The 26,770-nt window shown below is 39.6% G+C and overlaps 1 protein-coding gene across 1 annotated transcript in view; it reads right to left on the reverse strand.

The window, feature by feature from the left end:
- ST6GAL2 (ST6 beta-galactoside alpha-2,6-sialyltransferase 2) overlaps positions 1 to 26,770 on the reverse strand; it is an 86,186-nt gene that overhangs the window by 6,001 nt on the left and 53,415 nt on the right. The window contains exons 3-5 of the mRNA XM_008008299.3: positions 26,606 to 26,703; positions 25,103 to 25,204; positions 22,597 to 22,771 (exon numbers count right to left, since the gene is read on the reverse strand). Of these exons, the coding sequence (XP_008006490.1) occupies positions 22,597 to 22,771; positions 25,103 to 25,204; positions 26,606 to 26,703 (375 nt within the window). The remainder of the gene's footprint in view (positions 1 to 22,596; positions 22,772 to 25,102; positions 25,205 to 26,605; positions 26,704 to 26,770) is intronic.

The raw sequence follows: 26,770 nt of genomic DNA on the forward strand, positions 1-26,770 counted from the left end.
ATTTTATTCTTTTTTTTTTTTTTTTTTGAGACAGAGTCTCACTGTGTCACCCAGGCTGGAGTGCAGTGGCGTGATCTCCGCTCACTGCAAGTTCCACCTCCCAGATTCACGCCATTCTCTTCCCTCAGCCTCCTGAGTAGCTAGGACTACAGGTGCCCACCACCACGCCTGGCTAATTTTTTGTATTTTTAGTAGAGACGGGATTTCACCGTTTTAGCCAGGATGGTGTCGATCTCCTGACCTTGTGATCCGCCCACCTCGGCCTCTCAAAGTGCTGGGATTACAGGCGCGAGCCACCGCGCCCAGCCTGAGTACATTTTATTCTTGATCTAGACTAATGGCTTTCTTTCTTTTCTCAACACCATCAGTGCCACTATTAACTTGAAAGTTAAAAAAAAAAAAAAACATGCTTATCTGTTTTCTGAAAGGGATATCCCTTGTTATAAAAAACATAAAGCAGCAGTTATTCTTGTTATATAGCCAATATTTATCTGAAGATGACAGTAATATTCCCTAATTAATCAACCATGTGTGCAACACAAAAATCTCATATCAGAGGAGTCCTGTATAAGGGACACTGGGAGAGAAGAGAGAAGGGGCCTAATTTTGCCGAGGGGATCCAGAAAGGCTGCCCAAAGGTGGAGAAGTGTGAAGCTCAAGGGGCTGCCTGGTAGAAGGAAACAGGAGAAGGGATACTGCTCCAGAGACAGCAAGGATAGCTTGCATAGAAGATGTCAGAGTCATGATACGGTATCATAGTTGAGAGTAAAACACACTCTTAACAAAGAGAAGGGGATTATGCAGTTCAAATTCTATGCAGTCAAGTTGCTCTCAAGAGCGATGGTCAGAACCTCAGGTTACTGGATCAATTCCTCTTGTTTTTCTCCCAGGTCCTTCTACCACTTTCCTTCCTTCTTCCACGGCTGCCTGGCCGCTGCTGCTCCCTTAGGTTATCCCGAAGCATGTGATTCAGGCATTCAGGTGGCACCAATTGAGAACAAGGAAGCAGCACCCCCCAGATGCTCGGAGTGCCTGCACCCATGGAGAAACATGAATGCAGGTGGTCAAAAGTTTGCCTCCTGATTAGTAATGACTGTTCTCAAATGTTTTTTCTCCCCTGCATAAAATCATATACAAGGAATTCACATGGTGAATGATATCTGTCCACGAAGAATTAAATTAGTTTATTTCCAGTCACTTGCCGACATGGTGAAATCCCATCTCTACTAAAAATATAGAAAACTAGCTGGGTATGGTGGCATGCGCCTGTATTCTTAGCTACTTGAGAGGCTGAGGCAGGAGAATCACTTGAGCCTGGGAGGTGGAGGATGCAGTGAGCCAAGACTGCACCACTGCACTCCAGCCTGGGCGACAGAGTGTGACTCTGTCTCAAAACAAAACAAAATAACCCACAGACAAACCTAAACAAACAAGAAATGCTCTGGTGTGAATGTTCTCTGGTGGCTGAAGTTTTCCCAGAGCCTGTGTCTATGGAGCTGAGGACAGCTTCACGCTTTCTAATCGGGGGCTACAGACCAAGTTGCTGTGCATTGCCCAGCATTGGGGGCTCCCTCTCACCTGGGTGTGACATCTGCTCTGCCAGCTCTGCACAAGGAACCACATTGAAGGGGGTGGACTTCATCACGGGCATCATTAATCAATATATTTATTACAACACTTTCCTTGCACATGGCAGGGAGGTGGCTCCAAGGGTGTCTTTTGCACAAAGTCCCTGTATAACCTAGCAGTGGAACTGTAGCCAGAAACCACAATTCTTTGCTACTTGGGCATTTCTATGAGCTAATAACACAATGGCATCCATAAGGACTGGAGTCAATTGTGTTGGAGTTATGACCTTTGCAACTCTGGCTCTTAAACTGGATGGTTTTCAAAAGCCAATCTTATACTTAGGGGAGTATGTTAGCCATGCAGTTGGTCCTCCCCATAAAGCAGTAGTCCTCAAAGTTCAGCATAGTCAAGAACGACACAGGCAGCTTGATCCAAGGCAGGTTCCTGGGACTTGTCTTCATTTCCAGAAATTCAGGTTCCATTGGTTTGTGCTGGGGTCCAGGAATCTGAATTTTTAACAAGCATTCCCTTTAGGTGAAAGGCCAGTTAGAGAAAATCTCCAAACTATCACAGACCAATGCTTTTGTAAAACACCATAATGAGGAATTATGAGAAAAATGATCACCTATTTGGATGCCATGGCTATGGGCAATTGCTGTAAGGTGTGTAAATCCTTCCAGTTTCTACAGTAATCTAGTTGCAGAGCAATAAGACACGTTCCTGGACCACTGCTGGTCTCGTCTCCTGCTTTAAAGAAAAGGTTGTTCGAACACACATTTTTTGAGAACCGCTGAAGAATCCCTAAGTTGTCTCATAGGCAGGAGGACATTCTGTATGTTGACAGCTAATCTAGATTTGAACTGCTACTAAATCCAAGTAACTCTGGGGAGTTTCCCTATACATCCTTGCTATCCTCTTGGACTCAAAGAACTATCAGACGCTTGAATCTGATTGTTTTTCCAGAGACAAATTTTACCCTTGCTGCTAGTTAACCGTTATATCTTAAATCATGTTATCTGCTAAATATACAATATAGATTTTGTCACAGACTATGCAAATAGTTATGCTTTCAATATATGTAAATAGGTACACTTTTAGTATTTTCTTATATAAGTACTCTATATTTAAAAAGAACTTCTTCAGCTTCAGAAATAGAGGGATTTGTCAGTTAGCTCATGGCAGTCCAAATTGAAAGCCAATAGATGCTATGAAAGTGGGTGTTTGACCTGAGTTTTCTGCACAGTTCTTCCTGATCTTTGCCTATTGGATACAGATTTAGCAACAATGATTTCTCCATCGTGTTTTGTTGTCTCATGAACTTGTGGCTGCCTGAAACTATGAACCATGGCTTGGAGCATCCTAAAATTAAAGTAACAGTAGAATCTACCCTGAGTGTTTAAGTGGCAGCCAGCTGCAGCCACTGATATGGAATTGGTATGAAGGCATCTTCAAAAAAAAAAATGAAAAAATTAATTTAAAACTCACTACAGAGTAAGGCGTGCAGTGGCTCACGCCTGTAATCCCAGTACTTTGGGAGGTCAAGGCAGGTGGATCACTTGAACCGAGGAGTTTGAGACCAGCCTGGTCAACATGGTGAAACCCTGTCTCTACAAAAAAGAAAAATACAAAAATATCAGCCAGGCATGGTGGCTTGTGCCTTTGGTGCCAGCTACTTAATTTAAGAGGCTGAGGTGGCAGGATCACTTCAGCCCAGAGGTTGAGGCTGCAGTGAGCCATAATTGTGCCACTGCACTACAGCCTGAGTGACAGAGTGACATCCTGTCCAAAAAAAAAAAAAAAAAAACTAGTAATAAAAATAAAACTAATTGCGTTATGTGAAAGGTAGACAAGGAGATTTATAGCGTCAAAGATGTAGAATATTCTTTAATATTTTTCAGACAGCATGATCGATTCATTTAGCATATGCATACTTTGCTTTTTAATTTTCTTTAAGGCTGTTGTTACACATAAATTTGAGTTTAGATTCAGACTCTGTCATATAATAGTGAAAATTATTAGTATTAAATTTCATTCCATCTACACATACATTTTCCTAAGAGTTAATAATAGTACTTAGCAATACACAAACACTTGAAGAATAAATTTCTTCATACTTTGCATAAAAGAACTAGGTAGATGTCAATGTTTGGACATATACAATAATAGCTCTTACATGGTTCAGAATGGGGTATGTGGGGAGTAGATACTGAAGGCAGGCAGAACGGGGACAGGATTAGGGAAGAATAGAGTCTTTAAGTGCTGTTTGAGGCCTCCTCAATTAAATTCAACATCTATCAAACTGCCCACGTTACTAATCATCAGAGATTTAGAGCACCTTTCTTTAAAAACAAAACGAAGTTAAACAAAACTAAAGATTTCACCTTTAAATTTAATGACAGGTAGAAGGCCCATGACCATTCTTAGGATGGCTTGAAGAAAGTATCCTAAACGTCACACTGAGAAAAATGTTTATGAACTACCATGAGATCTCTTCCGCAATGCCCCAATGCTGAGCCTTGTCATTCACAAATGACTAGCAACAGCACACAGCTCTCAAACAAACTCTGCGTCACCACCATTAAGGTATTGTCAGTTCCCAACACACCCTTAGGTTCAATGATTCAATAGGAAGACCCAGTATCTAGCACAGAGTTTTACTCACGATGATGATTTATACAAAATGATACAAAGCAAAATCAGCACAAGGAAAAGGTGCACGGGGTAAACAGTTCAGGGGGCACCAGGTGCGAGCCTCAAGAATCCTCTCCCAGGGAATGGCACTGAGTTGTGACAACTGCTATGAACCAAATGTGTCTCCATCCCCCACTCACAGGGTGAGATCCTTCCTAATCCTTTTTTTTTTTTTTTTTTTTTTTTTTTTTTGAGACGGAGTCTCGCTCTGTTGCCCAGGCTGGAGTGCAGTGGCCGGATCTCAGCTCACTGCAAGCTCCGCCTCCGGGTTTACGCCATTCTCCTGCCTCAGCCTCCCGAGTAGCTGGGACTACAGGCGCCGCCACCTCGCCCGGCTAGTTTTTTGTATTTTTTAGTAGAGACGGGGGTTTCACTGTGTTAGCCAGGATGGTCTGGATCTCCTGACCTCGTGATCCGCCCGTCTCGGCCTTCCAAAGTGCTGGGATTACAGGCTTGAGCCACCGCGCCCGGCCTCCTTCCTAATCCTTAATGTGATGGTGTTAGGAAGCGAGGCCTTGGGAAGTGATTAGGTCATGTGAGTGGAGCCCTCATGAATGGGATTAGTGCCTTTGTAAGAAAAGACGTGGTGGAGATGATTTCTCTCTGCAACAACACCATGTGTGGGACCAGCAAGAAGGCTCCGTCTCCGAAGCAGGAAGAGAATCCACACCCGGAGCCAAACTGACCAGTGTCTGCTCTCTACCTTCTCACCTCCAGAACCATGAGACAGAACTTTCTGTTGTTTAAGACATCCAGTCTATGGTATTTGTTATAGCAGCCAGAAATAATGGAGACAGCAACACAAATGAAATGTTGCCAACCAGGGAAGCTTTTCAGAGACTCAGTACTCAGTGTTTTTATTTGAAACTGGTCATGTCAGCAGTCTCTGCCTGGCACGTACTAAAATTCCAGACTCTCGGAAGGAAAGCAAGTATCCAGCATAAAACACATTTCTTGCATAAAGAGTACGCACACAGTGAACAATGCTTATCAATTAGAGGGGTGGGAACCTTCCCAAAAAATCCAAGTTCCCAGACATCAGCCAAGGACCAGTCTTGCAAGCACGCCTTCCTGAGGATAAGCAGTCAAGCTGGCCGCGTTGTCTTTTCTGCCCCGATACCATATATGCACAAATTCAAAGTCTCACATTACTTCGTAATCATTTCCCCATGCCAGATTGATGTGGGGAATTCACATCTGGTAATGCTAAAAATGTTATTGATTCTTTTTTTATTTCCTCTCTTATGTCTGCTCAGGACTACCCAAAATGCAAGAAGAATACAAATCATCTAATAATATGCAATGCAGTAAAGGACAGCTTTTAAAAAGCATTTAAGAAACTTTTATGTTAAGTAATTTTGTTTAAGGACTACCAAAAATTAACAACTTTAATCACTAATAGAAGTTTTACTGCTTTCAACATGAGGCTGGACTTTTTGATAGGCAGATCAAGATTTAGCCACTTTTTAATGTATTTTTCCAAGCCAATCAAATGGGTGTGGGACCAGCTGTTTAGAATCTTTAAACAGTATGAATGTTAAGTTTCTTATATGGCCAGTTGTTACAAATGAGTCCATATGAGGGATTTATTTGAAGAAAATAAGCATTAGTATTTTCTAGGCAATTATGACTCAAGAGGCATTCATTTGCTAAACTGTATGCTTTTAAATGTTGTATAATGCAAGACAATTATCAAACCAATTAAAAAGCATTTCTACTGGTCTTTATAAAATGTCATGTTATATGATTCAGCATAATAAGCAGAATGAGCACTTATTTGCTCTAAAACCTGGATAAAAGGCAAACTTTGACACATGCTCAGATTATCACAAATTCTAGATGGCTGAGGTTTCCTTTATACATCTTTAATTGGCATATAGAGATATATTTGATGTGTTATCAGAGCCTAGTATAATCATTTAGCATTAGCTTAACTGTGGTTATGCCAAAACTATCTTGTTTTTCACTTGGCAGAATATTTAAAATAACATCCCAAATCATTGAGAAAAACAAAATTTTCTCCTTGATGAAAAAATAGCCTTTCATTAAATAGCAAAATAAGCTATGGATATAAAACAGAGCATAGTACAAATAACAGGAAAACTACCAGTTTAAATCAGTTCTAATAAACACTTGAACATAACTCACACATGAAGTAAATTAGCAGTTTCTACGAGTCACCAATAGAACACTGCAGAACACTTGTCTGAATGAGGGGTGAGGGTGAAAGGCTAAGGTATTAAATATGCCAGGCTAATAAAACTCTAGCAGCTGTTTTGTGGTTTCTCCTTAAATTCAATCACAAAATGGAAAATAATGAGAGCTACACCTGAGATTCTTAAAGAGATAAAAGTGACTTTTTAAGTGGCAGTTCTAGAAAATATTTGTAACTAAAAGATGCTTTGGAAATTTGAACCTGATGTCATTTAAGAAGACTCTACCACCCTAAACAAAATAGTATAATGCAAGAATAATACTGGAAGGTCAATTTTTAGCTCATTATTTCTTGTTATCACACACTCAGGATTCATTATTTACAGGAAAATACAAAAAGTTGTTCCTAACCAACAAAACTGTGACACATTTTACACATTCCTAAATATAGATGTTAAGTAGCTTATTATTTTGTGCTAATGTTCTGAGTTTGGGTGACATATTAAAAAATGAGATTCCAAAGACCAATATAAAATGGAAAAGAAAGAAGTTATGACATGTTTTTAAGCCTATTATTCTGCATATATAAATTAGCCTGAAATTACAGTGTTTGCACCTGTAAACTTCAGAAATATTAGTTATAATATTATGAGTAGTGGTTGCGTTAAAAAAAGAAAAAAAATCAGCGTGGGGGTGTTGGTGGCTTCTGCAATGAAAAGAATTGGCAATTGTACCTTAAAAAGGAGTTCCACGTCCATGTGTATGTTGGGCGGATCCCCTGGCTACAAGGTCTGTCTGCCTGTCAGCACTCAGGCTGGGAGCCAGGGTGGGTGAGGTTGGTGCCTGCTGGTGTGCCTGGATGCCCTACTGCATGCAGATGGCAAACCCATCCAGTCATGCTTGAAGACCCCAGGTGAGATCACTCACCTATAAAAATATGTCATTACGTGGGCAAAATAGAAGCTGCAGGACTCCAAGTAAATTATTCCTTATCCTCAGTCAGGCACAGTCAAAATGACTTCATTGCACTGAATAACAAGGTAAAATCTCTAGTATCCGACTAGGGATGAAAGAGAGAAATGCTCTTCATATGTGAACAAGTAGCTCCCAATGGGCTGAGTGTAAGGAAGCTAATGAGATGGAGAAGTTGTTCCAAAGAAACGAGTCCTTATGGATCATCTAAATTACCCTGATTCATGTTACATCTTTTTAGTTTTAAAAATACATGTGCAGTCCAATAATAAGTTTATGAAATCCTTTATTGCTTCTCTAGAGAAGGAGATAGTACATGCAATCCAATCCAATGTATCTACTAGTGTCCTTTCTTCTGTGAACCCACAGGACAAATATGGAGTCTAATTAGAAACTCAACTACATAATTCTTGGGAAAGCAATGTATCAGCTCTTATCAATAATCACCAGAATGTCATACCCTTTGCACTGGCACTAATACTCCTGGGAATTTATCTTAAGGAAATAGTCTAAAGAAAAGCCTATATAGTCACGTACTGCACATAATCTGTATTAACACATAAATATAGTAATGACTTGTCAACATAATTGTTTGATAATATCAAGCACTCTGAAACAACCAGAATACTCAACAACTAACAAAAGGTATACATTATGATACACCTGTTTGATGTAATTATATGATCTCTGTAATAGCAAAGAAAACAAAAGTCTATTTTCACCTTGATTATAGGTCTTAATGAAAGAACAGTCCTTTTCTATTTGGGAAAGAGTCTTATTTGACCTAGCATAAATTTTTAGATGACACACATTACAATAATAGCGAATAGTAAATATTAGTTATTGTGCTTAGGCAGATGATAATTCAAAGTTAAAGGTACTATCTGTATCTTCATTTTGCAGATGAAGGGACTGGGGTTTAGAGATGCTAAGTAACTTGTTGAAGGTCATATAGCTATTCAGTGGTAGGGCCAAGATTTGATTCTGGTCTCTGTAGAATCTAAGATCTTAGCCACAGTGCACACATAAAGTGACAGGTCAGGAGGGTGGCTACCCTTCTACATATGAGACCAGTTAAATCAAAGGTGAGAGTCTATAAGATGACATAAATTACAGCCTCTCATTCATTCATTTGTGTTTTCATTCAGGGAACACCGTGCACTGGGCTGTGGTGCTTCACAGTGAGGGAGCCTCGTTCATTACAACAATGCTAAGATCTGGATGTGGTCAAGATTTGGAAGGGTATACACTAAAGTCAAGTCACGATGGCAGTACCAGAAAATGGGGTGGAGTTATTTGGTGTTTTAAAAAATGTGTAAGCATTTGGTTATATTGTTATTTTCTTTCCTTTTATAAGGACTGCAAAGTTCTAGGGGATTATTCAAAAAAGTTGCAAAGAGAAACTAGTGAAGAAGGCAGACTCATTCTCTTCCTTAAGGTTTGGTGAAAGCTTTGGACACATACTTATGTGACAATAAATAGTAACTCTAAACCTCCTCAGCCTTACATATGTTAATAAAATGGGATTTCTTAAAAAGCTATCAGGCTTTTGCTGAATTCCAAGTAAGAATCTTGATACCAAAAGCAAAACATATTTGCAAAGTTACGGTTTAAATGTTTTGAAAAATAATTATCAATAATCGATATGCAACTTTGAGTCAGGTTTCCATGATAAATTGCAGTAAATAGTCAACTCTAATAAGGATTCTTCAGAATATTTTCTTAGGTGGAGTTGCTCAGTAATAACAAAAATCTGACATTAAAAACATAGAAAACATGATTTAAAAATATTAATTTAGAAATTTGAGAGGGCTAACTTCAGTATACATTAGTTTTAAAACTTCAGTAAAGATATAGGGAGGCAGAGCAAGATGGCCGAATAGAATCCTCCACCAATTGTCCTCCCAGCAGGAACATCAAAGTCAACAACTATCCACACAAGAAAAGCATCTTTGTAAGAACTAAAAATCAGGCGAGTGATCACAGTATCTGTTTTTAACTTCCTATCACTGAAAGGAGCACTGAAGAGAGTAGGAAATTCAGTCTCACACTGCCAGCACCGTGCCTCCTCCATCCCCTAGCAGGGAGGAGAACCTGTGCACTTGTGGGGAAGGAAAGTGCAGTGACTGGGAGCCTTTGCAATGGAACTTGGTGCTGCCCTGTTACAGCAGAAAGCAACACTGGGCAGAACTCAGCCAGCACCTACGGAGGGAGCATTTAGAACAGCCCTGGCCAAAGGCAAATCATCCATCCCAGTGGTCACAACCTGAGTTCTGACAAGCCTCACTACCAGGGGCTAAAGTGCTCCTGTGTCCTAAGTAAACTTCAATGGCAGTCTAGGCAACAAGGACTTCCATTCCTGTGCATGTCCTAGTGCTATGCTGGGCTCAGAGCCAGTGGACCTGGAGGCATGCGACCTAGTTGAGACACAAGTTAGGGCAGCTAAGGGAGTGCTTGTACCACTCTTCCCCCAGCTCCAGGCAGCACAGGTTGCAGCTCTGGAAGAGACTCCTTCCTTCCTTGTGAGGAGAGGAGAGAGAAGAGTAAAGAGAACTTTGTCTTACAACTTGGATACTAGCTCAGCCACAGTAGGATAGGGCAGCAAGTAGAGTCCTGAGGCCTCCGTTCCAGGCCCTAGCTTGTGGATGACATTTCTAGACACACCTGAGCCAGAAGGGAACCTGCTTCATGGAGAGAAGGACTCAGTCCTGGCAGGATCCATCATGTGCTGACTAAAGAGCTGTCGGGTCTTGAATAATCAGCAGTGGTACTCAGGCAGTACTCACTGTGGGCCTTGGGTGAGACTCAGAGCCATGTTGGCTTCAGGTGACACTCAGCATTTTCCCAGTGGTGGTGGCTACAGAGAGGAACTCCTGCTTGAAAAAAGGAGAAGGAAGAGTAAAGGGCACTTTGTCTTGCAGCAAAGATACCAGCTTGGGCAAAGTGGGGTAGAGCACCAAGCAGGCTCTTGGGGTGCCAGATTCCAGGCCTTGGCTCTCACACAGCCCTTCTTGACCTGCCCTGGGCCAGAGGGGGGCCCCCTGCCTTGAAAGGAGACTCCCAGGTCTGGTAGCATTTACCATAAGCTAACTGAAGAGTCCTTGGGCCTTAAATGTACATTGGTGGAAGCCAGATAATGCTCACTGTGAGTCTGGGCTGGTAGTGGCCATGGGAGACACTCCTCTGCTTGTGAAAAGGGGAGAGAACAGTGGGGAGGACTTTGTCTTATGCCTTGGGTGCCAGGTTGGCTGTACTAAATACAATACCAAGTAGACTCCTAGGTTTCTGACTCTAGGCCCTGGCTTCCAGATGGCATTTCAAGACCCACCTGGGGCCAGGAGGAACTCATTGCCCTGAAGGGAAGGACACAAGCTGGCTGGCTTCATCATTTGCTGATTGTAGAGTCCTGGGACATGGAGTGAACATAGGCAGTAGCCAGCCAGTGGTTACCATGGTCCTTAGGTGAGACCCAGTGCTATGCTGGCTTCAAATCTTACCCAGTACAGTCCCAGTGATGGTGGCCACAAAGGTGCTTTTGTCCCCCGTTCCCCAGTCTAAGCAGCTCAGCACAGAGAGAAAGACTCTGTTTGTTTGAGAGAAAGTGAGGGAAGAGAACAAGTCTCTGACTGGCAATCCAGAGAATTCATCTGGATCTTATCCAAGACCACCAAGGCAGTACCTCTACAAGTCTGCAAAGGCCAGAGTGTTACTGGGCTCAGGGTGCCCCTTGATGCAGATACAGCTGAAGTGACCAAAAACTTAGATCATAATACCATACAACTCCTTTCAAAAACCTGGAAAGCCTTCTCAAAAAGGCTAGTTGTACAAACAAGCCCAAACTGTGAAGACTACAATAATACCTAACACTTGAATGCCCAGACACCAGAAAACATCCACAAGCCTCAAAACCATCCAGGAAAATGACCTCATCAAACAAATTAAATAAGGCACCAGTGACCAAACCCAGAGAGACAGACATATGTGACCTTTGAACAGAAAATGCAAAATAGCTCTTCTGAAGAAAGTCAGTGAAATTCAAGATAACAGAAAGAAGAAATTCAGAATCCTATCAGATAAATTTAACAAAGAGATTGAAATAATTAAATACAATCAGGCAGAAATTCCAGAGTTGAAAAATGCAATTGACATACCAAGGAATGCATCAGGGTCTCTTAATAGTAAAATTATTCAAGCAGAAGAAAGAATTACTGAGTTTGAAGATAAGCTATTTGAAAATATATAGTCAGAAGGGACAAAAGTAAAAAGAATAAGAAAGAATAAAGTACACCTGCAGGATCTAGAAAATAGCCTCAAAAGGACAAATCTAAGAGTTATTGGTCTTAAAGAGGAGGTAGAGCAAGATATACGGCTAGAAGGTTTATTCAAAGGGATAATAACAGAAAACTTCAAAAACCTAGAGAAATATACCAATATTCCAGTATAAGAACACCAAGCAGATTTAACTTGAAAAAGAATACCTCAAGAAATGTAATAACCAAACTACCAAAGGTCAAGGATACAGAAAGGATCCTAAAGGCAGCAAGAGAAAGAAAAACAAATAATAATAGCATACAATGAAACTCTAATATGTTTGGTAGCAGACTTCTCAATGGAAACCTTACAGACCAGGAGAGAGTGGCATGACATATTTAAAGTGCAGAAGGAAAAACAAATACACTTTTATCCTAGAATAGTATATCCAACAAAAATATCCTTCAAACATAAAGGAGAAATAAAGACTTTCCAAGACACACAAAAACTGAAGGATTTCAACAAAACTAGACATATCCAACAAGAAATGCTAAAGGGAATTCTTCAATCTGAAAGAAAAGAATGTTAATGAGTAACAAGAAATCTGAAGGTACAAAACTCACTGGTAATAGTAAGTCCATAGAATATTATAATACTTAATTGTAGCCTGTAAACTATTCATATCTTGATTAGAAAGACTGAAAAATGATAAAAAATAATAACTATAACAACTTTTCAAGACACAGACATTAAAAAAAGATATAAAGAAAAACACCAAAAACTTTAAAAGTGGGAGGATGACATTAAAGTGTAGAATTTTTATTGGTTTTCTCTTTATGCAATCAGTTTTGTCATCAGTTTAAAACAATGAATTGTTAAGATATTATTTGCCAACCTCACGGTAACCTCAAATTGAAAAACACACAACAGGTACACAAAAAGCAAAAAGTAAGAAACGAAAATACCACCAGAGAAAATCACCTTCACTAAAAGGAAGACAAGAAGGAAGGAAAGAAGGAAGAGGAGACTGCAAAAACAATCAGAAAACAACAAAATGGCAGGAATAAGTCCTTACTTATCAATAATAACACTGAATGTAAGTGGACTAAACTCTCCAATCAAAAGACATAGAGTGGCTGAATGGATTAAAAAAACAAGACCCAGTGATCTACTGCCTACAAGAAACACACTTCACCAATAAAGACACATATAGACTGAAAATAAGGAGATAGAAAAAGACATTCCATGCTAATGGAACCCACTTCCCAACTAAAAGCAGGAGTAGCTACACTTCTATCAGATAAAATAGATTTCCAGCCAAAAACCTATAAAAAAAAGACCAAGTAGGTCATTATATAATGATAAAGGGGTCAATTCAGCAAGAAGATGTAACAATCGTAAATATATATTGGAACCAACACTGGAGCACCCAGATCCATAAAGCAAATATTACTAGAGCTAAAGAGAGAGATAGACCCCCAAACAATAAAGGCTGGAGACTTTAACATCCCACTTCCAGCACTGGACAGATCATACAGACTGAAAATCAACAAAGAAACATTAGACTTAATCTGTATCACAGACCAAATGGACCTATAATTATTTACAGGACATTTCATCCAATGGCTGCAGAATACACATTCTTTTCCTCAGCACCTGGATCATTCTCAAGGATAGACCATATGTTAGGGCGCAAAACAAGTCTTAAAAAATTTGAAAAAAACTTAAATTGTATTAAGTATCTTCTCTGAACACCATGGAATAAAACTAGAATTAACAAGAGGAATTTTGGAATTAAAAAGATGAATTTTGGAAACTATATAAACACATGAAAATAAAATGGTATTCTCCTGAATGACCAATGGTCCAGTGAAAAAACTTACAAAAAAATTTTTAAGTTTCTTGAAACAAATGATAATGAAAACATACCAAAACCTATGAGATAAAGCAAAAGTAGTAGTGAGAGGAAAGTTTATAGCTATAAGCATCTACATAAAAAAGTAGAACAACTTCAAGGAAACAACCAAATGATATATCTTTAAAAAGTAGAAAAGCAAGAGCAAACCAAAACCAAATTTAGTGGAAGAAATAATAGAGATCAAGCAAAATAAATGAAATTGAAATGAAGAAAATGATACAAAGGTCAATGGAACATAAAGTTGGCTTTTTGAAAAGATAAACAAAATTGAAAAAATCTTTAGCCAGACAAAGATAAAAAGAAAGAAGACCCAGATAAATTAAGTCAGAGATGAAAAAGGAGACATAATACAACTGATGTCACAAAAATCCAAAGGCTCATTAGAGGCAACTATGAGCAACTATACACCAATAAATTGGAAAACCTAGAAAAATGAATACATTCCTAGATGCATACAATCTAGTAAGATTGAGTTATAAAGAAATCCAAAACCTGAACAGACCAGTAACAATTAATGAGATCAAAATTGTAATAAAGTTTTCCAGCAAAGAAAAGCCCAGGATTCAATGGCTTTACTGCTGAATTTTACCAAACATTTAAAGAACAGCTAATACCAATCTTACTCAAACCATTCTGAAAAATAAAGGAGGAGGGAATACTTCCAACCTCATTCTACAAGCCATCCTGATACTAAAATCAGACAAAGACACATCAAAAAAGAAGACTACAGGCCAATGTCTTTGACGAATACTGATTTAAAAAATCCTCAATAAAATACTAGTAAATTGAATTCAACAACACATTAAAAAACCATTCATCACAACCAAGTGGGATTTATCCCTGGAATGCAAGGATGGTTCAACATACGCAATCAATCAATGTGACACATTAACAAAAGGAAGGACAAAAAACATATAATCATTTCAACTGATGCTGAAAAAGCATTTGATAAAATTCAACATTGTTTCATGATAAAATCCCTTCAAAATAGTGGGAATAAAAGGAACATAATTCAACACAATAAAAGCCATATATGACAGATCCATAGCTAGTATCATAATGAATGGAGAAAAATTGAAAACCTTTCCTCTAAGATCTGGAACATGGCAAGGATGCCCACTTTCATCACTGTTATTCAACATAGTACTGAAAGTCCTAGCTAGAGCAATCAGACAAGAGAAAGAAGTAAAGGGCATCCAAATTCAAACAGAAGCAGTCAAATGATCTTTATTTGCAGATGACATGGTCTTATATTTGGAAAAACCTAATTAGAACTGATAAACATTCAGTAAAGCTGCAGGATACAAAATCAACATACAAGAATCAGTAGCATTTCTATATGCCAACAATGAAAAATCTGAAAAAGAGATCAAGAAGGTAATCCTATTTACAGTAAGTACAAACAAAATACATAGGAATTAACCAAAGAAGTGAAAGATCTCTATAATGAAAATTATAAAACATCCATGAAAGAAGTTGAAGAGGCCACAAAAATATAGACATATATTCCATGTTCATGGGTTGGAAGAATCAATATTGTTCATATGTCCATCTGACCCAAGCAATCGACAGATTCAATACAATCCCTATCAAAATACCAATGACATTCTTCACAGAAACAGAAAAAACAATCTTAAAATTCATGTGTAATCAAAAAGACTCATTCAATAGAATGACCCAGAATAGCCAAAACTATCCTGAGTGAAAAGAACAAAACTGGGGGAGTCACATGACCTGACTTCAAATTATACTAGGTTGGTACAAAAGTAATTGTGGTTTTTGCCATTTTTGCCATGCAGTTTCTCCATTAATAAGAATCTTATTAATATTGAAGTAAGCTTGTAATAAAAGCATAGTTTAATTTCATATTAGAATGTGTTTATATTGTGTCAATAATATAATTGTTCACATGTTTTGGAATTCATTAATTATAAGGAAAACAGAATCATTCTTATCTGGTAAATTTTCTGTGTTTGTAAATTGCAAACTTCTGAAATCAGGTGTTTTTCCAACAATAAAATGACTTTTGTTGAAGAGGTTCTTAGAGTTTGCTTTCTTCAATGCTAGATCAATGTGTTCTTCAAATTTTGAAACCTATTGTTCTTTCGCTTTAAGCAGAAAAGGAAGCCCTGTTATTTTCAGAAAAACAGGAAGAATTTATTTGGCTACAAACTAAGTATTTCTGTCCAAATATGATTTCACTAGGAAATCTGATTTTCTTTTCCATAGGAAATAGTGCACAGATCTTACAGCACCAAAGAAAAAGCTCAGCCCTGCCTATGGGGTACTGGATCAATGACAATTTTGATGTCACAATATCTCCAGCCTACTAACCAAGAAACATTCAGACTGGTGCACTGAACGGAAGTTGCTTCTATACTCCTTTTCCCTTTAGTGTTTATTGCTTTCCTTTTCCCAGCAGAAAACATACATGCACGCGCGCACGCACGCACACACACACACACACACACAGAGAAAAAGAGAGAGAGAGAGAGAGATCCTAATCCAATAAGGCAAGACCATGTGATGTATGAGCCATCAAAGAGACTACTGGCACTGGGCTAGGGGTTGCTAATGAAAGTGCAAAAAGTATGTTATGCTTTTTGAGAGGAAGGTGTTGGCTGAATGTTTTATTCCATTTGGGCTGCTGTACCAAAATGCAATAAACTGGGTGGCTTATAAATGACAATAATTTATTTTTCATAGTTTTAGGGGCCTGAAAGTCCATGAACAATACGTGGCAGATTCGATGCCTCGTGAGGGCCCACTTACTGGTTCATTGATGATCATCTTTCTGTTGTGTCTTCACACTGGAAGAGACAAATGAGCTGTCTGGGGTCTCTTTTACAAGGGCACCAATCCTATCCATGAGGGAAGCTCCACCTTCATGACCTAATCACCTCCCAATGGTCCCACCTGCTAATATCACCGTGAGGGTTAGAATTTCAACATACAAATTTTACAGGGAGAAACATTCAAGTCGACCACACCGAATTTCATCTGCCCAAATGTTAATGAGAGAATGCCTTCCTGAAATCAACGAGAGTTGGAACTTTGCTTGCTTTTCACAAACTTATACCCCACTAATCAGTATATCCAAGAATCTGGGTCCCAACTTGATAGGAACAAACAAAAATCCACTTTTGAGGAAAACATGTACAGTCCACACTGTTACGTATGTCATTTGACAATTAGCTTTAAGGACAAAACCTGAGTTCATTAGTAAAGTGAGTAAATTTTATAATTATGTCTTCCAAAGAAACAAAAAGAATAATTGTATTGATAATTAAAACATCCAATAATGCTGGAATAGGCCAGGCACAGTGGCTCACGCCCATAATCCCAGCATTTTCGAAGGCCAAGGTGGGCAGATCTTGAGTTCAGGAGATCGAGACCATCCTGGCTAACATGGTGAAACCTCATCTCTACTACAAATACAAAATATTAGCCGGGGCATGGTGGCATGCGCCTGTAGTCCCAGCTAGTTGGGAGGCTGAGGCAGAAGAACTGCTTGAACCCAGGAGGCGGAGGCTTCAGTGAGCTGAGATCACTCCACTGCACTCCAGCCTGGGCAACAGAGCAAGACTCCATCTCAAACAAACAAACAAAAAACACACACACACATCCAATACTGCTGGAATACAGGATTTAATGTTACAGAATTTCAAAAGGCAAAAATATATAAAAAGTTATATTTTTAGTAATATGTTACATTATTTTAACTAAACACAAATAAAATTAATTATCCCACTTGGGATTGAGGATTGCAGTAAGTACATGATTAGTAGTTATTCAAGATTCCTGAGTCCTCCTACTGAGCCAAATGCATATCACGTTGCTGGTACATCCATCAGTACAGAGCCTGTGGACTCGATTTCTGAAGTTCTTAAGATTCCACAAAGCTAAAAGAATGGTTCTCAAAGCGTGGTCCCTGAACCAACAGTGTCAGTATCACTTGGGAACTTGTTCGAAATGCAAATTCTCACAATCTCCAGCTACTCAAAAACTCTGGGGGTAGGTCCAGTAATCTGGTTTACAAAACTGTGACAGTCACCCTCCAAACTGACTCCATAATGATTGGTGCCTGCTATTCATGTTTTTGTGTAGTTTCGTCCCATAACGATGGTGCTGACTTGTGTAACAGAGATAATGTAGCAGATGTGTTAGCTTATGACATCATAAAACCATTGGGCCTTCCCCCCTGCTCTTTCTCAGATCTCCTGTTCTCTGGAAGCCAGCAGCCATGTTGTGAGGATGCCCAAGCAGTGCTATGGAAAGAGGTTCATGTGATAAGGAACTGAGGCCTCCTGCCCTCAGCTATGCAAGTGAGTCATCTTGGAAACACATTATCCAGCCTGAATCCAGACAGTTTGATTGTAAACTTAGGAGACACTGTGAGCCAGAATCATCCAACCAATCTGCTCCCAGATCACTGACCCATGGAAACTGTGAAAGAATAAATGCTTATTGTTCTTTTTAGGATCTAACTTTTGCTTTGCAGGAATGGTTTATTAGCACACAAACCTTTTGTGTGACTCTGACACATGCTAAATTTTGAAAAACATTGAGCTAAAACATTCATTCACTCACCAAGTAATTATTATTTGTATCTACTATGTGCCAGGCTAACAGCAGAAATACAATGATGGGCAAAACAGACACAGACCATTCCTTGATGCATTCTTTTCTTTTCCTTCGTTGGACTTATCATACTTTATAACGATTTTATTTACGTCTGTCCTGCAAGTTTTGGGTGGGCAGGACCCTTGCCTGGTTTCTTCACCATGAGGTTTCTGGGGCCCAGTCCTGTGTCTGGCACACAGGAAGTGTGCAATTAATATCCACTTGAGTATGACCCTTACCTTCCTTGCTCACCACCGTTCACCTATATGAAAGATTCAGGCCCCAGTAACGAGGCCTTGAATAGCACTAATAGCACTACATTTAAGGGGCTCAGTAACATCTCCCTGGGAATCCAACTGCCACTGGATAATCTCCATAGGAAGAAATGTCTTTTGTGTTCAAAACAGTCAACTTTTTAGAGCCTCTCTCTTTCAAACAAGCAGATTCCTAAGCATGTATAAAGAAAATGTATGCAGTGGATGTGTTAGTCTGTTCTTGCACTGCTATAATAAAATACCTGAGACTGGGTAAAATATAAAGAAAAGAGATTTAATTGGCTCATAGTTCCACAAGCTGTGCAGGAAACATAGTGCTGGCATTTGCTTCTGAGGAGGCCTCTGACATTGGAAGGCAAAGTCAGAGTTGGCACTTCACATGTTGAAAGCAGGAGCAAGAGACAGAGTGGGCGGGAGTTGGTGCCACAACGATCTCAAATAACCAAATCTGTAGTCCCAGCTACTTGGGAGGCTGAGGTAGGAGAATTGCTTGAACCCGAGAGGTGGAGGTTGCAGTGAGCCGAGATCATGCCACTGCACTCCAGCCTGGGTGACAGAGCGAGACTCTGTCTCAAAAAAAAAAAAAAAAAAAAAAAAAAAAAAAAAAAAAAAAAAATCAGAAAACAACCAAATCTCATGAGAACTCACTATCATGAAGACAGCACTAAGCCGTGAAGGATCTGTCTGCATGATCCAAACACCTTCCACGAGGCCCAGGTGAAGTGGGGATTACAATTCAGCATGAGATCTAGGTGGGGACAAATACCCGAACTATGTCAGAGGGTTTAGAAATACAAGTAATTGCATGGGAGTCTATAAGGATGGACACATTTAGTAAAGGTTTTAGTTCAAAAATATTGGAAACCAAAAGCCCTATGAAGCCAACCATGTATGCAGCTATGTGTATATATATGTATCTAATGAGCACATCAGTAAAGGAGGTGGGACACACTGTTTCACCTCCAGGGCAGCCCCTTGTGGATCAGAACAACCAGAGGCCGGGGACACTGCCAGGTTGATCTTCTGTGGTGGTGACCGTCCTGCTGACCGGTGTACCCAGGGCTGAAGATGGGACTGTGCAAACTGAAATGTTCTAATCCCTTCTAACAGCTCTTCGATGGGTTCTTTTATTCAGCAGCTGACGTTAGAGGTTAGAGCACTTGGAAACAATGAGGTGCTGAGACAACAAGTCAATGCCTTCTCAACATGACCTTAGTACAGGAAGCGGGCATTTGGAGAACATTTTTTGATAACAGAAAAAACAAAACCAGGCATTGATTTTTAAAATTATCATAGCAGACAGATTGAGATGTGGGTGACATCATTTTACTGCTATTTAAGGATGTCGGATAAATTATAAAACAGATTCTGGCTCTCAGCCTATTTATGATCAAGATCAAAGAAGAGGGGCAAAGACTACTGCAGTCTTGTGGGTAATCAGAAGGTGCTGGAGGTTTTCTGAGCAGAACTCATCCAAGCTGTCTCCACTGCCCATCCTTGGTGAGGGTTCTCACATGCTTCACCATGACAAGGCACAAGGGCCACAAATAAACCTAACAACGCCAGACCACATCTTCTGTTGCCTCTTCTATCCTCGCCCGACCCTAACCCTTACCCACAGAACACAGCCTGCCCAGTGGGAACTGAGGGATTTCTTATCAACTTGCTGTTTTTCATTCTTTTGTGACTAGCAAAACGTAACAGTGCTGTCCTACATAACTTTCTGGGACAATGGAATTGTTCTGTCTCTGCACTATCCAATATGGTAGCCATCAGGAGCATGTGGTGACTCAGAATTTGAGATGGGGCTGGTGAGACTGAGAAACAAAAGGTTTCCTCTTATTTAGTTTGAAGTAATTGAAATGTAAGTAGCCATATTGGTCAGTACAGTGTTAGAAAATAATAAGGATTATTAGTACTTCCATTTCTCATCTGTGGATATTCAGGGTCAGAGGATGAAGTAACTTGCCCAAGGTCAGCAAGCCAGCAAGTGGCCAAGGGGAATTCAAACTCAACCCATCCTGTGCCACCTCAACCTCTTGCAATGACATCAAACTGCAGCCCCTTCTTCAAGTCAAAGAAGCCTTAAAGATAATCTTCAGCTTCTGAAACTTTAAATACTCAGTAAAGAGCTTTAAAAGGAAGCTGGCTATACGTGGCATGATTTCTTTTAGCAAAAACAACATAGGAAAGTACTTTTTTTCAGTTATGACTATCTAACTTGAATTTTTTAAACCACGTGTTGATAATAAGTGTATCTGACAGACCCCTCTAACTGTGCTTTAAAACTTTTGCTCTAATCAAATATTAGCCACATGAATTTATGAGAGGGTGAGGATATGAAAAAGACTGTATTAAACTTCTGTCACATCTTGTTATGCTGTCTAGGCATTATTCTATCCTGTTTACTCTCTGCTGACAAACTAGATTATACTTTTTTTCCTAAATCAACGAGATCCTATGAAACCACACCAAAGATAAAGAACTTAGGATTTCAAAAGAGTGAATCAGAAACAAAGAGTGTCAAAGGCATGAGTTTAAAAGGGAGAGAAAAAGCTGAGCTTATGGAAAAGAGTATGCAGTCATATTGTAAATTTTTTTCTTAAATTATATGTAAAATAATTCACATTATTATGATACCAAAAACCCACTCTAAAATCTGCAAGCTTCAATTCAGGATACCTGTGTGTCCTGAATTCATAACCAAACCAGTGTTATCTCCACAAGTCTTTCCTTTTCATGCGGAACCACTGTGCAGCCCAAGAAAGGAAAAGGGTTGTAAATTCATTGAAATTGGGAAAGAGAACATTACAGTTCTTTACAGACAAAACCAATATCGTTTGGTTCTTGTGTAGGTTTTCATATTGCCAAAAGGGTCTAGGATATTCCTTAATATTACCCTACTCAGGTAATATCAAAGAGACAATGGAGTGATGAGCTAAAACACAGATAAAGAAATGAGGTAAAAACCAAAAACTCTGAGGATCAAAGCTTGACTAGAAGACAATGTAGGCCCAGTATGACGCTCTTGTTACCTAAAACCCATCTGTAGATGAAAGATAGTGTACTCTTTGGTGAAGAGAGCTAAATGAGATACTGGAACTAGTCTCATCAAAGCCCATACCAACTCATAATCTTGAAACACAACACACTCTCCTGTGGTCACAGATTCAGCTCCACAACCAAGCATGGCAAAAGCTATGTGAACAGGCATGGGTGGCAGATTCACGATGCCGCACCTTCCTGGACATGACTCCCTCACCTCCCTCAAGAGGCGGGGTCTATGTTTTCTCCCCTGGAATCAATAAGCCCTGAAATGACTCTGGCCAACAGAATTGCACCTGTGATGCTGTACCAGTCCCTAGGTGTTGGCCTTAAGAAACTGGCAGTGGCAGAGAAGAATTCAAATTCTTGAAATTCAAATTCTTGATTTCCTGTGTTTTCGAACGTTCTCCCTAGGATCCACAAGCTGCCATTTAAGAAGTCCAATTACTTTCAGACCACCATGCAAGAGAGACTATGTGCAGGCACATGGTCAACTGTCCCAGACGAGCTGGGCCTTTAGCCATCCCTGCAAAGGGACCGGAGGGATGTGGGAGTGAAGTCATCCCATAAAGAGCGGAATGCACCAGACGACCTCCAAGGATGCCATATGGAACAGAAAGAACTGCCCAGCTAGGCCTGTCCTGACCTATAAAATCATGAGAAAAATAAAACAGTTCTTTCTTTTACACCTTGAAATTTTGGAGCAGTCTGTTACACAAGTGTTTCTTTTTTCCTTAGTCAACCTACCTTTCCTCCAAAACCACCTGTTAATGGCTCTTACTGTACAGGTGGAACATGCCTAATCTGAATAACCAAAAGCTGAAACGCTCCAAAATTCAAAACTTTTTGTGTGTCCACATGGCACTCAAAGCTAAGGCTCATTGAAGCATTTTGGATTTTTGGATTAGACATTCTCAACCAGTTAAGTATCTATGAATATTCTGAAATATGAAAAAAATCCAAAATCAGAAACACTTCCGGTTCCAGGCATTTCAGAGAAGGTATTCTCAACCCATATAACATGACTGTATATTTGTTAAATATGAGATCTCATCCTGTCTGCCCCCCACTCATTCCAATTTTTAATATGACACCTACCAATGAAACCAGAAGAAGGTGGGTTTGGCTGAATCTTCTCTTTAGTGTTCTCCTGGATAATATCCCAGAGTTGCCATATAAATTTAGGATGAAGAATGTAAAATGGCTGATTTGGGTTTCTCTGACGATGCTGAATATATGGAGTGAACAGGTTGTAATCCGGTTTTTTGTACCACTAAGGGAAAAAAAAATCAATGCAGTCAAGTAGAAAGAACTAAACTGTGAAAGGAGACAGGGCATGGCTGGTTGATTCGAGGCAGAGGGGCCAGGCTGGGGCTAGAGGATGGGGAAAGATCACGACTCATTCCATCTACAGACACTTCCTCATTGGGATGAGGGGATGAGGACAAAGAGAGACCAGGATGCTAGCCCTAGCAGAGATAATGCTTTGTGCTTTAGTCAAATGAGGAAAATGGACTAGATCACGGATCAGCATCCCTCTTCTGCAAAGGGCCAGATAATCAACACCTTGGGCTTTGCAGGCCATAGAGTCGGTCGTCTCTACTCAACTGTACCATCGTAGCACAGAAGCAGCCGTGGATAATAAATACTGAATGGGCGTGCTGTGTTCTAATAAAACACTATTTATGAAGGCAGGTGGTGGCTAGATTTGGCCCATGGGTGTAGTTTGTTGGCCCCTGGGGACTGGATCAGTGTATTTCAAAAATAAGTTTTTCAAATTTCATCTATAGTGACAGAAATTGTATCGCTGCTGCCTGGGCCTGGGTTGGGGCTGGGAAGATTGACTAGGATGGATTGACAAAGGAACTCTCTGGGGTGAAGGAAATATTCCAGTTTTTCATTATGATGGTAGATACATGAGTATATAGATTTGTTATCATTCATCAAAATGTACGCTTATATTTGTTTACACAATGTATGCTATTGTAGAAAAATCAATAAGGATGTTTTTCAAAAAGGAAGTTTTCAGAAGCATCTCAGCTGTAACCATGACATGGATTTGGATAGGGTGGGTGGGAAGAAGCTTAGCTCATAGAACTCCCTTTAAACAGACAGCATTGGTGTATAGTGGGTATACATTAAGATCACAGGTAATATTTCACTAATGAAATGGCACTGTCGCTTTAAAAGCTTTGAGAATGACTGGACCAGAGTATCTTTCATAAACAAAGCCCCAAGTCATGTGACCCTGGCAAGGGAGCAAGAGGAATGTGGGGTCAGAGCGAGAGTTGCTCCTTTACCCTCCCTCCTCTTGGGGCCTCACATGGCAGCAAAGGCCTTACAGAAAGCGGACTTGCCACTGGGATTTTAGCACTGCCAGGTGGCCAGCTCTGTGCCCTGGGTTGGGCTGCTTCCAGCAGAGGAAGAAATAAGGTCCAACAGCTAGAAACTCTCAGTCTGTTCACAAATAGCAAGAAAGCTGCAAGAGTTTAAAACCAGGGAGCCTCAGGCTGGAAAGGAAGTTGAAAAGTTCAAACACCCATCTGACGCTTGATTCTCAGTGGAGGGTACATATGAGAATCCAAGATCCCTCTCAAAAAATATACATTGAGGCTATATATATCCTGCATTTCTGGAGATGGGGCTCTGACAGATTTTGAAAAATACTCTCCAGGTGATTTTGACTTGCACGCCTGGTCAGGAATTGTAAGTAATCATACGAGGTAAATGTCCAGCCTCAGTCTCAAGGTCAACAGTGACCAAAATGCTCCTTCTCCAGGAACCGCTTCTATCTTGGGAGGTTACCTCTGGAAGAAGCAAAGATCTTTCCCTGACACTCATCTTAAGAAGGTTGCATCCTCTCTGGTCTTCACTAAACAAGTCAAAGACACTCGTTTACGGAAATGACGGCATCTCTTACTAGGCTAAATACTATCCATCTTTTTCAGCCCTCATTGAAAAACAAGCATGCTGGCTTTTCATGAAAGGTTTCACCAAAAGTAGCTGGTTGCTTGTTTAGATAGGCAATGATTTACCAGAACATCCCAAATATAACCTGTTTGTGTTTTTATGGCTAGTAATAAACTTGTTTCAGCCCTATTGCATAAAATTAAGCAGATTCAGAAGCAGAAGCCAAAGAGGAACACACTCAAGAAAAGCCTGGAACAGGCCCCATTTAAATAAAAATGAGCTGTGGATTCACAAAGTTGAGATTTTCGTGCCAATCACTTTCAATTTATTTCAAAAGGTCTTCCAACTGCTTGAAAGGTAATGTAGTCCCATCACAGGGAAACAATTCTGAGTGTAATCAGTCAACCCTTTAGTGTAACTAGAAATTTCTGAATATTTAGATATTCTACATTTTTCGCACCCGGCTGCCCTGCCCACCAATTCTGCACAAAAGCACTTTGGCATTAGATGACTAATGTTCACAAGTGTGCTACTGTAACTGGGTATCAATGTGGTGTTCACAAACATGCATGAAATTGATATTGACGGGTACTTTCGTTGTCTGTCAAAGCTTAATCCTTGCCTAGATCTTATGATCAATTAGTCAAAGCCATTGTCTGACCGTTGGGGTGGGCGAATCCAGGGAAACACTTACCAGGTTAAGATTTGCCGAATACGGGGCAGGATCCCAGGCCACCAAAATGACGTCTTTATACAGTGAACTGTCAATGAAGTGATGGCTAGGGTTGGTCAGGATCTGCAAACACACAGAAAAACCATTTCGAAGCCAGGGTTTGGTTTTTAAAAATTGCATTTTAAAAAGAGGTGAAAATTAAAAAGAACTAGGGCAAGAAAAAGGTGGCTCAGACTTTGTAGTTTCTCCTGGGGGAGGCAGAGAGGCAGGCATTGCGTGCAGAAGCACTTAAAGAATGTTTAAGGAAATAATTATTATTATTTTTTTTAAAAAACACAAGTTCTGACATTTTCACCAGCAATGTCTAGTGGTACTGAATCCAGATCCTGAAGGGTGCAATTCCCCAGCTAATTCAAGTCCCGCAACCTCTTCTACAATTGCCTCCACGTGTAATTTGGAGACAGCGTTGCAGGTGTGGATGAAGTGAGTCCTGAAGGAGCCTCCAGGGTGCCAGCCACAGCCTTCCCTCTGTGGCCTTACCTAGTTCTAAATGAATTCTTCAATCTCAGCTGCCAATCATCTTTTTAAAATTATTGTTTCAGGAAAAAACAACGTGTTATTTTCCCTCGGTTTTAAGACACATTTTTTTTTTAACCATTATTACGATGTACTTTTTTCCTTCACATGTTAAAGTTTCTAAGTTAGAATGTGTGTTACAGATGATATGTATTCTAATTTGGTGGCGTTTATCTCCTCCTTTGTAAAAAGTTGTTATTAAACGAATGGCAGATTTTACAGTCAAATGACATCTCTGAATTAAGGAAATATGGTAATTGTTTCTTACCTTGTGGCAGGCTGCCTGGTGCAGTGAACTGTGCAGAAAGCTAATCTTTTGTTCTGTAAGCAACTCACCATAAATCACTCATCACCTCATTTTTTCTACATATTTTGAAACTCCAGAAATTGTTGTGGTTTGTTCTGAGGATAATTTTGCTATACATTTGCAAGGCATTCTTATTAAGAACGTGAATAAACGAGGTATTTTCATTTCCAATTAAATAATTCCTTTTCATTTTTTAAAATTTCCAAATGGCAGACTAAAGTTGCAAAGATATCCTACGAACTCTCAGATTTTATACTTTGCTTTCCTCCCCTTTATCCTCTGCTTTCTTTATTGCTATTTCTTCTAAGTTTAACTTTCGTCAGTTCACAAAATGCAACATGCTAAGTCTATGATTACAAATATATATATATATATTTCTATTTCTACTGATTTTTCCTTTTAATCTTTTTCATTTCCTCCTATTCATGTCATGTCTAAATTACCATTTCTCTGCAGTTTACCTCATTAATTTGCATTAATTATAAGATTGATAGAAATAAGCAAGTACCATGATCATAATTAACCAGGTAACTTCTCTTCACTCATCCAGTTAAACTCATTTCTCTTCACTCATCCAGTTAAACCTGAGAAACATACATCCTAAGAAACATACATCCATGAAAACACTCCATCTGTCTTACCTGCGAATTAATGATGCGTACGGTGGTTTTATTCCCAACATCTTTCTCATAACCACGTGTAGGAGCAGAGTTAAATCTCAAAACTGCATCATGAGAATCTAAGGGCACATAAGTGACAAGCTTACTTTTGTTCTCTGTAGAATCACATAATCTAGGAAAAAAATG

This window comes from Chlorocebus sabaeus, chromosome 14 (genome assembly GCF_047675955.1).
Source record: "Chlorocebus sabaeus isolate Y175 chromosome 14, mChlSab1.0.hap1, whole genome shotgun sequence".
NCBI lineage: Eukaryota > Metazoa > Chordata > Mammalia > Primates > Cercopithecidae > Chlorocebus > Chlorocebus sabaeus.